The 13,333-nt window shown below is 35.4% G+C and overlaps 1 protein-coding gene across 1 annotated transcript; it reads left to right on the top strand.

Moving 5' to 3' along the window:
- Positions 1–3,286: 3,286 nt before the first annotated feature.
- On the top strand, positions 3,287–6,289 carry ICME-LIKE2 (alpha/beta-Hydrolases superfamily protein). The gene is made up of 11 exons (XM_089616522.1): positions 3,287–3,836; positions 4,244–4,320; positions 4,417–4,486; positions 4,548–4,628; positions 4,792–4,866; positions 4,971–5,072; positions 5,163–5,303; positions 5,418–5,483; positions 5,573–5,716; positions 5,799–5,889; positions 5,991–6,289. Exons 1-11 carry the CDS (start codon positions 3,592–3,594, stop codon positions 6,150–6,152), a joined length of 1,254 nt encoding a protein of 417 aa, XP_089472648.1. The 5' UTR covers positions 3,287–3,591; the 3' UTR covers positions 6,153–6,289.
- Positions 6,290–13,333: the final 7,044 nt, after the last annotated feature.

The raw sequence follows: 13,333 nt of genomic DNA, 5'->3' as shown, positions 1-13,333 counted from the left end.
CGAAGTTGCTCTCCCTTTCCCATGTGGGACGTTTTTCACTCCTATTATATTAGGCTCCACACCTTCTAACAAAAGACCGATCGCTTAGTGGGAGCATCATACACATTTGGTATGTGCATGCCCTGGACAAACTTTGGTTATTGATATGTCCTTTAAGAAACTATTACGACACACTAACCGAAGTTGCTCACAGTGAGACTTGATATAAATCCTGAAATGGTCACGGACTTCTAGGTTGTATTACTGGGTTGTTTGACTCATTCGTTAATGGCTACATGCAGATGCCTAAATACTTATATCTTGGGAATTTGAGATATGATATGAGCAGAAAGTGATTCACAGATACAAAATCCAGCCTTTCTGAAAGAAATTCAATGTTCACTCACCTAGGAGTTGATTCCATAATCGATTGATTGCGCGCACTTTCGTAGTAAGTACGTACGGAATAATCTTTCGCTGGGGAAGCAACGGTGCTTATGGCTCATATGTATCAAGAAATGTATAATGAAATAATTGACATTTTCTCATTACGAGTTGAACCCAGAGGATTGAGCTCATGAACGGACTATATCAATGGATGCTCATAAACATCGAGTAAAATATAATTCAAGTAACAAGAAGAGCATAGTCTTGGCTGATCTTGTGGTGTTACACCGAGATTGGCGAATCACATGAATAAGAGAAAATAGAGGTTTCGTCTATTTATTCGGATTTATGGGAGTTTCATTTACTAAGTCCATAGTCCCCAAGGTGGCTCTGATAAGATGGATAGAGATACTCGTAATAATTATATAATTGATTACACACTCACTACTGCAACTTGGTTGCGATATCTTTTGCTTTCGTAATAAAATACTTTACGAATAACTTATTAATTGTGAAGAGACTTTGGAATATCACTTAGATTTAAATGGGCTTGAAAAAACAATTTAAATCAGCCCACAAGTCACAGTAGGGCTTGTGGTAGGCGTGTACTACATGGTACATGAGCCTTGGATTTGCTTGATCAAAATCCAATAGAATTGGTTAAGAGATTGGTTACCCAATAAGAAGTATTGAAACAATAATTCGTGTTCAATACATGAGAGCCGTAATTAACCCTATATGGAAGTAATTTACCCATCAACTCGTATCGTGAGCGATTGTTTGTGTCCAATAACCCACCTTATTTCTCCAATAATTGATACCAACCCGTTTTCCTAGAGAATATATACAACCCATACATAAAAAAGTTAACTAAAACTTCTACAATCAAGCCACAATACTACATAGACAATTGAAGTAAAAATAACAAAGATATCAAAAAATAATTAAAAATTTAAAGACATGACTCATAATTCCATCTGGCGTATATTATGAAACGAATAAAGTGCATATATTAAAATAACATACATATTTGGTAATATGAAGAATAAAAATTATTTTTTGGGCATAAATGTAAACTTTAAAAGTATTAGAGGTTTAAAACTTTAATTTTAAGAAAATTGAGTGGGAAAGAATATACTCAAAATATTCTTTAATGAGATGTAAAATAGAGATGAGTTGAAGGTGTAAAATACTATTAACTGATGTAAAGATGCATTTTGCATAAAAAAAATTGCATCATGATTGGAGATGCTCTTACAGTACTTTTTGTGCGAATGAGTGTCCAACCTTTTTTTTTTCTTGGGGTTTGATTGCTTTTTATAGACGGGGATCAAGATCGGACGTGGATTGATCAGTTTCCAAGTACGGAACGATTATTTTGTAACCACTTACATCGTTGTGATGTAACCGTTATGGTCTTTTTATGGATCTATAGAACGGTTATTTGTGCTTACGTAGCCTTGTAAGCGTAAGTTTGGTCTAATCTTATTTTATACCGAGTACTTCTTCGATATGCTTGATTCTGTAAGTCGGTATTCAGATCTTTACTTATGATATTGGTCGTTTCTCATTTGCTGAAACCTCAAACCAGTGTGTTCGGTGTCATATAGTTGTTTGGTGTACCAATTTGAGATGACAATTTCTCGTTGTAACACCATTTTTTCCACGATAATGTAGAAACTAAGACTCTATACTCGCTTTGATTTGTACCAATACAACTTTTCTATATGAATTTTTGATATAGAACAAAATGATATTATTTTCCCTTTCTTTTGAACCAAACAAAAAGGTGATAAACAGGTAAATAAAATATGGATTAAGTTCGCTTCAATTGCATAGCATTGTGTTGCAATTGCTATTTTATAATTCTATTTTTCGAATGACAAGACCAGCTATTTGGAATGTTATTTTTGTTAGAATTATATTATATGATATTATTTTTCGAGGAAAATAATTATACGTTGCATGTAAAATATTATTAAATATATAATTCCAAAGCTAATAAGAAATGAATATAGACAAAAAAAAAAGTAGTAAACTAGAATAAAACCTCAACTCGGATTACAACAAAGACGGGAAAGAAAATCCAAGGACTCTTGTAGGGTTTTCTTAAAGTGACATTGCTCTCCTACGGGTGCTTGACAAGCAACCACTTCCATACATTCTATAAAAAAATCTGGATTATTCTTGGGAGGTGAAAGACTTATCCATTTTTTTTCATATATAAGTATAACAAAAGCCACATATCTCTTCTATGTGAGATTTTATATGTACACTCCCAATCATAGCACATCTATTTCTTTCACAATATGTTGTTATTTTTCAACACATTTGAACATCATTTCATATTCAACTTAATGGCGATTTTGGGTAAATCAATAATCGGTCTTTTAACCCTTGCAATTAAGAATGAGAATATGTTGAAATTATTCAATTTTGTTCTGTAGACTCAACTCAAATATTTGTCGCAAATCAGTCACTCAATTGATAATAAATGCTATTTGTTATCCATTTTCTTCAACGATTTTCTTACTTTTGAACGTGAAACAAAACAAAAATAAAAAGTGAGAAGGCATGCATAAAATGTAAAAATTTAAGATGAGAAGTCATTAAGAGAAAGTTTAATTTCTTATTTATTTATGTTTTCATTTTGCAAATAAAAGTCTTCAATAATTTAAGTGATGAAGATATTTCAAAAATTCATTTTGCAAATCAGTTCTTAAAAAGAAACAAAAAGGTTGATGGAAAAATTATTGCTTTCCAATTCGATAACTAGCATGTGTAAATAAATAAATTTGAGGTATCATAAGAATAAGATCATAACATAAAAAAAAATATAAAAAAAAAAAAAAATTATTTGGCCAATTGTGCCGCTTTAAAAAAAGGAAAAAAAAAAAAAATCTTGATTAGAAATCCACATGTGTCTTTTTTGTTGTGTTCTGTTCTCTAGATCGATGCCGTTCGAGTCTTCGAGATGAGAACAGAACAACTACAGCGTCATCACAAACTGACATATGACACCACCCACACACTGCACGAAATTTTATTCCCTAAATAACAAAATTAATAATGATAACAACAACAACTACAAACACCATTTGAAAAAACAGAAATCCAAGCACACCAATTCCCATTTTATATAATAAGTAGTCAGTCAAATCAATCAAAACTCCCACTTGTATATTCTTCTTCCCTTTTTCCTCTCTTGTTCGTTGGACTCGCGCTATGGGCTCGCCGGAGACCCCACTGTCTCGGAGCTCGTCGTTATTCACCGGCGATTTCACGGCGACGATGGAGGACCGGCCGCTGCTCCGCCGCGTCGTCAGCGACGCGAGCCCCGGCTATCAGAGGCGGCGAAGAACGTCGGAGAGGATCCGGCGACAACAGTCTCTCGGCGGTGAGCTAGGTCACGCCGCGAAAGAGACTTACATGATCACTCGCTTCTCCTTCACTCTGCTTCGCTTCCTCGGGTACGTTCCTTGCTTCAAAAATGGAGGGAAATCGAAAATCGTACTAGAGTCTAGAACATACCAATTGTGGTTAGTTAGTTAGTTAGCTCAAATGTCTATATAATGATTTTAAGTGAATTTCTTGGATTTCAATACAATGATGTAGTTCTTTTCCACACACACCCACACACACACACACACACATATATATATATATATATATATATATATATATATATATATATATTTTACGGCGCACGAAGAGTGACATCTGATACGAGTTGCCAGATTCTCTCCGGAGTTTGTATCGCACACTCATTCAAAATCCGGGGTAAAAGACCTCGATGGGCTAAAATAAATTCCATTTATAGACATGTTTATATACTTACCTTAAACACGAATTTTGACAGTATGTAGTGTTGGTTCAGGGTAGGTTACCGATGGATCACGAGACTGCTCGCTCTCGGCTGCTACGCCTTGTTGCTCATGCCTGGCTTTCTTCAAGGTCCGATTCAAATCAATGCTTTATGTGATTTCTCGGTTGGAATACAAGCTATAATTGAGCTAGTAATTAATCAATGATGTGTTTTCTTTGATACAGTTGCGTACTATTACTTCTTCTCTAGCAATGTCCTAAGAAGTGTCGAATATGGCGACCAGCCAAGAAACAGGTAGGAACAATTCTCCTGTGTTTATACGCTGTTCGTTTAAATATGTTTATATATTTTACAGGTTGGATTTGTATTTACCAAAAAATAATGATGGACCGAAGCCAGTTGTGATCTTTGTCACTGGTGGAGCCTGGATTATTGGGTGAGTGATTCAATAGTACAATCTTTTGGTTTCTCTTTTGTTTCTGCAAAAACTTAATCTTCTGTTAAGAATTACAATGATTAGTTGAACGATGTTTAGAAATTTCAGCGAGTTGTTCATCAATTGGCTGAATCGAGTCTTTTCTACTGGGCTATATGTTCAGGTACAAAGCATGGGGTTCTCTTTTAGGACTGCAATTAGCTGAGAGAGACATCATAGTGGCTTGCATCGATTACAGGTCTCATTATTATCATACTTCACTTGGAGCTTCTTACGTTTGACCACTTTTAATAAAGTTCGGTCCATGACACTCACAATGCTTCTGTGATATAACAAGCGCAGAAATTTTCCCCAGGGTACCATTAGTGATATGGTGAAAGATGTTTCTCAGGCAATCTCGTTCATCTTCAACAACATAGCAGATTGTGGAGGCGACCCCAACCGGTACTGAACCTTTTTTTTTTTTTTTTTTTTTTTTTTTTTTTTTTGTAAATACTAGATCTAATTTGTGTTTCGGTGTTTAATGTCGATTAGAATTTACCTAATGGGTCAATCCGCTGGTGCACATATATCGGCATGTGCTCTATTGGGATTGGCTATTAGAGAGTCTGATGGAGGAGAAAATGCTTTTCCGAGAGTATCTCAGTTAAAGGCTTATTTTGGTTTGTCCGGAGGGTAAATATCTGCTACTTACAGTTTGTTTGTTTGTTTGTTTTTTTTTTTTGCTCTTAAGATACTTTTCAATCTTCTATAGATTTTAGTGACAGATTGATGGAATAACATCAACAGGTACAATTTGTTGAATTTGGTCGACCATTTCGATAACCGGGGGCTCTATCGTTCGATTTTCTTGAGGTACCTATTTGTCAAACTTTCATGTGTTCCATCTTTAAACGTCCTTCGACATTGATTTAATAAACCGTTTGTTTGTTGCCGTATCGCAGTGTCATGGAAGGTGAAGAATCGTTGAGAGAGTATTCTCCAGAAGTGAAAATACAAGATCCAAGCATTAGAAAAATTGTCTCGCTCTTGCCCCAAATTATTCTTTTCCACGGAACTGCAGATTATTCCATACCTGCAGATGCAAGGTTAGAAAGTCCTCAGAATTAAACCACATCTTTGTTTCGGACATTGCCTTGAAATCTAATTGCGTTTGTTGTTGTTTCTTAGTCGGTCTTTTGCCGAAATTCTTCAAAAAGTAGGAGTCAAAGCTGAGCTCATACTATACGAGGGAAAGAGCCACACAGATTTGTTTCTGCAGGTAAGTTAACCGAACCCAATCGACTTTTTTTTATTATTTTGTTTTTCTAGGGCCGTGAAATAAGCTCGATTATGCATTTTTTGAGTGAACTTTATTTTCAGGATCCTCTGAGAGGTGGCAAAGATCAACTGTTTGACCACGTGGTTTCTGTGATACACGCTGATGACAAGGACGCTCTTGCCAAAGACGCCATTGCTCCTCCGAGGAGACGATTTGTTCCCGAGATTTTGGTGAAGTTGGCTCGCCAAATCAGCCCCTTTTAAACCCTAATGCTTCTAGGCAGGCATAATTATTTTACTTATCATCTTTGCTTGTGTATATTGCTTTTTCTTGTAATATTTTTGTTTTGTCCAGAGACAAGGATTCGTAATTTTGAAGTAATTTATTTGAATAGCAATAATGGAAAATGTTAGCGATTAAAAATTGTCATAGTCAACTCAGTTGCTTCATATTCAGCCGCTGACGAACGACTGAGCAAAAAAATGAAAAAAATCACAGAACAAAAAAGCATAAAACGAAAATAATTGTCATCTTTTTAAGCTCTTTTGTTTTCGACTTTTGTTGCGTTTTTTCTTCTTCGTGATTTGCAATTAATAGAAAGACTTGGTGATTTTTGTCCGCTATTAACTTTAGGGGGAGTTAGAGGCAATTAGGGATTTTTGTTATAATTCTAGTTTAATTATTTAAATAAATAAGAAAATGGCTCAAACAATGGCATGCACTTTTTTTTTTTTTTAGTAGAGGCACTATCGGTCAGGATTACATGATATATTAGCAGTGCAAAGCGCAGGTGACACTATCGGACAAGATTACATAGTAGGTGACACTACTGACCAAGATTACATACTTATTAGAATAAATCATAGGGGGCATGCATTTCTGCATCCCATGAGGGCTTGAACCCATGACCTCTCCGTCGAGGTGTGTGTGAGATTACCGCTAGACCAAGCTAGCTACCACAATGGCATGCACTTTTGATAGAAAAATATACTTCTCTTTTTCCGTTCTATTCGTTTGCATTTAAGTTGTCTAGCACTCTCTAGCTCAATAAATTGTATTTATTTTTGTCAGATGAATAAAGCCAATTATCACGACATTTGTACGTATTTGTATTAATCATTTCATTTAATGTAATTTACAAATAAAACTTATCTTAAGATAAATTTAAATTTATAGTGATGTCCCAATTCAAATTGTAATTTTATATGTTTGTAAAATTTATTTATTAATTATATTAAATATTTTGCAAATGACAACTTTATTGAGTTAAATTTGTAAAATTTATGTAATAAATACTATTCAGCATAAATAATCACCATTAATATGCACTCTTACCAATCAATAAAAAATATCATAAATATTCATTCTGAAGAATATACAATAAATTGAATATTAGTCAAAATAAATAAGCACAACTAATTATAAATAAATATTTAAATTCTTTTATTTAATTTTCTTTATTAACTTTCCTTATCTATTCTTATATTTACCTTCTTTATTATCATTTTTGTTATTCTTATTTTACTCTTTTTTTTAATATTGTTATTGCTCATGTAGTTTATACATTATATATATATAGAAACCCAAATTTACTGTTCATCCAGTGTCAATTCACTATTGATTCTTTCGGTGAATTGACAAAATTACCCTTTAAAAGTTTTGTTATTACATAGTTTGCCACCCTGATTCTGATTGAAATTATACATTGACCTCTGAAAATACGAAAATTTACAAATTTACCACTGATTAATTACCTAGATTCCTCTGGAAACATAAAGGGAAACAAAAAAAATTCTGCAGATATTTCTGGAATTCCTCTGGAAACGGAAACAAAGATTTTTCTGCAGGTATTTTTCTAAGACAATACAATTATAAATAGAGATCTTGGCCATTGTTATTTTCCACGTTCCAGTAAACAACAAGCAAACCTACATAGCTTCTTGCTTCAGGAAATTTGGTACCTTCACGTAAACAGCTCATTTGCCACTTTCCCGTAAACAAGACAACAAGTACACAAATTCAAAATATTCAACCGGGTAAGTGTTTCGGCGATCTGTATAAATTTATTATTAACCTATATGAACATACATAGAGAATTTTCAAATTACCTTCTAATTGTTTTTACCTTCAGCTTCTTTGCCACCTTCTAATAGGCACACAAACTCAAAGCAGTCATCAAGTCTTCATCTGGGTAAGTGTATTGGTTATTAGAATAATTTTATATTAATATGAACATATATATACACATTTTAATTCAACCCCTAATTTTTATATGAAAAAATCGAATAGATTGATCAAGTAACCAAGGAAAAAATAGAAACCGACTCACATATTCAACAATCATTGCCTTAGCCAAAATTTCCTTCGTTACCAACACTTCACAAAACCCTTTACGCTGATATTAGAAACACATAAACCTGGCTTGACGGGAGGTACCGCGACTCCCGCTCCCGCCAAGCCCGGACTCCCGTTACTTGGGCAAACGGGAGTCCCGTCCCGTTAATGAACGGGACGGTAGCGGGAGTCCCACCTAACGGGATTCGGACCCCGTTAGGCGTAAAAAAAAAGAAAAAAATAAAAAAAAAATGTTTTAAAAGAATTAAATAATTAAATAGAATGATGTAATTGAAATGATTTTAAACTAAGTGGGTAGAAAAAAAAGAATAAATAAGAATGTAAATTTAGAATAATAAAAAAAAAAAACTCTAACTTGTATGAGTTCCATCAAAAAGTGAACATCTTTAGTGTAAAGCTCGGCCGATAGACTCGTGATCGCTTGGTGAAGATCCTGGGTCAGCGGGTTTGATTCTTCTCTGCCTATGGAGAACTTTAGTGATCTGATTTGTTCAATGTGAAGCATAGCTTCTGATTCAGCGATGGTCTGAGAGGGAAACGACATCTTTCTTGTGAGCAACAACGATGAGCTCAGATTCATGTTTAGAGGGAAATGACGAAATGCAGAGAGAGCGAAGAAGAAAGAGAAAAGGCGGTAATGGCGGTGAAAAGATTTAAATAATTATATACAAGGATGTAATTGAAAGGATTTTAAACTAATTAAGTGAGTAGAAAAAAAAATAAAGAAGAATGTGAAATTAAAAATGGGCCTCCTAAAAAACCTCACCGACCCCTAAAAAGGTGCGACGGCGAGGAAAAAGAGCACCCCTTTCCTCGTTAATTATTTGAAAATTTATCCCAGACAAGGGCCGGGATATCCCTTAGTTATACAAGTTAGTCTAACCATTTATGTTTACATTTGCGAAATCAACTTCAAAATTGTCAAGAATATCGAAGCACATGAATGTTTCTTGTGCTCGATTTCTATGCTGAATCCAATCCTTACCACACGTCAATACTTCGACCATCTCCGGTTTCAAGCTACATCTTCTATCATTGATGATGCGGCCCGCACTACTAAAAACCACCTCAGATGACACGGTTGAAACAGGGATGGTGAGGATGTCTTGTGCCATAGATGACAAGACCGGGAACCTCCTCGCATTCTGTCTCCACCAAACCAATAGGTCGATGCCTTCGTCATCCGGTTTGACCCACTCGTTCCGATCGTACTCTTGGATCTCCGGATGGGACCGTGCGTCGGTTGCGCTCGACCTCGTCTGACTTGTCCCAGCTTCTTGTTGTTGAGGCAATGGGCTGTAAGCGGGCGCGTTGACGAAGACATTCGTGTATTGATGTCTTCTTGGATACTGCGTCTGTGATTGAGATGCTTGTGCCCGATATTGCGGTAGGATTTTCGCCTCGTATACCCTGAAAAGATCATAAAAAGCTTGCACGATCCTCGCGAGATCAAGTGCAACGTAATCTTGGTCCTCGAAATGGTTTCTAATGTACTTAAGAATTTTTTTTAAATCACCAATTTTACATCGGACGTCTAGAATGGCTCCAAAACCGTATAGTAATGGAACCTTTCCAGCCCCCCAATATTTTAGAAACTTGGCTCTCATTGCTTGAATACATTCTTCAAAAATTGTTTCGTTTTTATATTTATCAAGATGCACAGCAATTGCGGTCATAGTATGAAGACCGAGAAAAGAAGTAGGAGTGTAAACAGCAGAGAGATAACAAGTTTCTTTGTAAAAAATGTCGAGAAAAGAAACAATTGATTCAGCCATCCTAATATCATATTCGGATGTAGCGTTTTCGCCATGTTCGCTGTTAATGTAAGAAACAATAACATCGACGTAATGCTCGGATAAGAAGTTGGTCAACATGAGAAAGGTAGAATTCCACCTAATTTTGTTATCTAGGTGAAATGTGCGCTCTTGGAGACCGTTTACTCTAAGGCATCTCTTAAGCTCATCTACTCTAGAGGTTGAACTATTTATCCAACTAATGTAATTCATAATCTTGTTGATCGAAGGGTCATAACTAGCGGCTCCGGCTTGAAATATGAGGTTTATGATATGGGTAGCACAACGTTGATGCAAAAGGGTATCGTCAACGTTAAGTTTCTCCTTTAACTCCCTAATCATGACGTTGTTGCTTGTGGCATTATCTAAGGTTACAGATATAATCCTATTGGTCAAACTCCACTCACCTATAACACTAACTATGATGTCTAAGATGTTTTCACCAGTGTGAGAACCTTCTATCCTCCTAAAGGTTATGATACGTTTGTTTAGGTTCCAATCGTCGTCTATATTATGCACTACAACGCTCATGAAATCCATCTTAGATTGACCAGTCCATATATCTGAGGTTAAGGCTACGCTATACCTACCAGATGATATTTTTTGTTTCATTTGTTCCTTTTCTCCTAAAAACCATTTTAGGGTATCGGATCTCAAGGCTTTTCTAGACATTATTTGAACGTTTGGAATTATTGAACTCATGAATCTAACGAAGCATTGAGATTCGATATGACTAAAAGATTGATCGGTGGAAACAAAATAGTCTACTAAATCACGTCTAAAGCTTACAGGATCGATTTGACTTACCTGGCTTGACGATGCTCCAGATTGATTCCCCTGGCAGTGCCTGTGATGACTCCACAATAGCGACGTCCCGACTCTTGTGTTGTGAGCGCTGAAGATTTTGCCACTACTGTGACATTTTTCGGCTTTTTCGCCGTTCGCAATCACTTCTTCAAAGAAAGTCCACACAACGGACCTAGCACGACGTCGTGGTGGTTGTTGTTGTTGAGCACCTTCATGTTGTTGTTGTTGTTGTTGTTGTTGTTCTTGTCGTGCTCGTCGTTGTTGTGTCTCCTCTTGTTGTTCACGTTGTCGAGGTCGTGGAACTTGACTTCGACGTTGAGGTGGTGGTTGTGGTAGGTCTTCTTCTTCCCGTTCCTCCTCCTCTTCTTCATTTGGATTTTGGGTTTCATCGTCATCTTCTTTTTCATTTGGATTTTGGGATTCACGATAATGTTGCTCGAATACTTGAAATTCTTGAAAAGCCACTTCGGATGGCGGAATTTGAGCTTGATAAGCTTGCTCGGGATCCATTTGAGGGTAATATGGCATTTGGGTGTTTGGAATTTCAGTGAATTCCGAATGGTTGAAAGTAGGAGCAACATAATTTGGATCGAAAGAGTATTGGGTGGTTGGGTCGGGGGCGTTTTGAGACAAGTGCAACTAATTTTCTTCAAAACGGTGCATTCCTTCACCTCGGGAAGCTCTTCCCCTTCAACCTCCTCGGTTGTGGGATGAGGATGCCATGAAAAATTGAAAGCGGTAATGAGTATTAGAGATTAAAATCGAGAGCGTTTCGAGAGTATTTGAGATTGAGAGAATTTGAGAGAGTTTGAGAGAAAGGTGTGAAGAAAATGAATGAATTGGGGGGTTATTTATAGATTTTAAAAATGAATGGGTAAAAAAAAATTCCGGAATAAGCAATGGCTATATTCCAACGGGGAAAAAAACGGCTACTTTTTTTGGGCCGTTGGATAAAAAAAAAAATAGTCGCCGGGACTAACGGGAGTCCCGGTCCCGTTAGTCCCATTAACGGGACTCCCGTCCCGTACCATTATCAGTAACGGGAGTCCCGTTCCCGTTACTGTGCCTAACGGTAGCGGGGATTCCGTCCCGTCTCGCTACCGTTAGGCCAGGTTTAGTTCATATATAGTGTATTGTTAACCAAATAACTACCTTTCATGTTTAAAAAAAATACTATATAACCATATGTCACGCCTATTACTCAACAACAATTATAAGTAAAAAAAGGAAAGCAGAATAATAATATAGCCATAATACATAACTATCACAACACCCACCTAACCAACCCAGAAAAAGTAAATACTATATTTTCATCATAAAAAAATAAAACAAAAATTCAAGTTAATCAACATAAAATTGTGTAGTTCATGAATTTGAGAGAGGTTTATTACTACTAACATGACATATAAGCTCAAACGCCTGTAAAGATATTTTTACAACCAGATTTATAGTATGAAAAAAGAAAATCAAAATGATATTATATCTATAATACCCAAAAAGCACATGTCAGACCCACATAAAGAAGACTCTCATTTCATACAAATTTCTTTAATCTAAGTTGGTAATAAACTAATGAATTATCCGTACCAGCCAATTAGGTATCCTAAACCGTAGGAAATAATTTGCATGAAGGATTGAAATCCATTTGAAAATCAAACGATTAAACATATGGACAAATAATAAATAAACTCCGATTTCTCCTAAATCTAATTTAATGTTAAGAAATATTTGTTTAATTTGTAAATATATATTTCTTAAAATTTCAGGAAATGGTGACCCTTATTAAAGGGTTGAAGGCAAAAGAAAGATGCGATTACATAAGAGTGAGAATTTACAGAATATGAGGTAATCATGATATAAAACATGCAGCTTAATAACTTTGGATTGCTTATTAGTGGATGAAGAGGTAAATAATTATTCACATACATATATATATATATATATATATATATATATATATATTAGTTAAATTTGTATCAATCTTAGAATTGACATATTTTATTTTTTAATTTTTTCAATTAGGGCGATGCGATTCATGTTGTGACACGAGGTCAAGATGCAGGTCTTATTAGGAGCAAAATTAAAGCTTGCAATGTTTATGAGATCAGAAATTTCTTAGTCGATGTATGTAAGCCTAAATACAAGGTCATTCCAAATCATTTGATGATACATTTCGCGAAATTTACTTCGTTCGCAGTTGTTGAAGGTGACACTAAAATACCAAATCAGCGATTCTACTTTGCCACTTCCAACGAATTACGACAACGGATAGACAATGTTGAACTTCTAACAGGTAATTTGTTTACTAGAACATAACAAATCCTTTAACTAATCACATTATTTTTCTACATTGTATTAATCTAATTTTATAATGCATAGACGTCATTGGAGTTTTGACATGTGTTGAAGATTTAATTATACCCACGGTCGGGAACAACATCACATCTCGACGAAATGTCATCATCAAGACAATTGAGTATGTTACTTAT

The sequence above is a fragment of the Urtica dioica genome, chromosome 1 (genome assembly GCF_054948205.1).
Source record: "Urtica dioica subsp. dioica isolate 48M chromosome 1, U.dioica_male_clone48M_v1_H2, whole genome shotgun sequence".
In the NCBI taxonomy this organism is placed as follows: Eukaryota; Viridiplantae; Streptophyta; class Magnoliopsida; order Rosales; family Urticaceae; genus Urtica; species Urtica dioica.
This window is presented reverse-complemented; position numbering and strand designations above follow the sequence as displayed.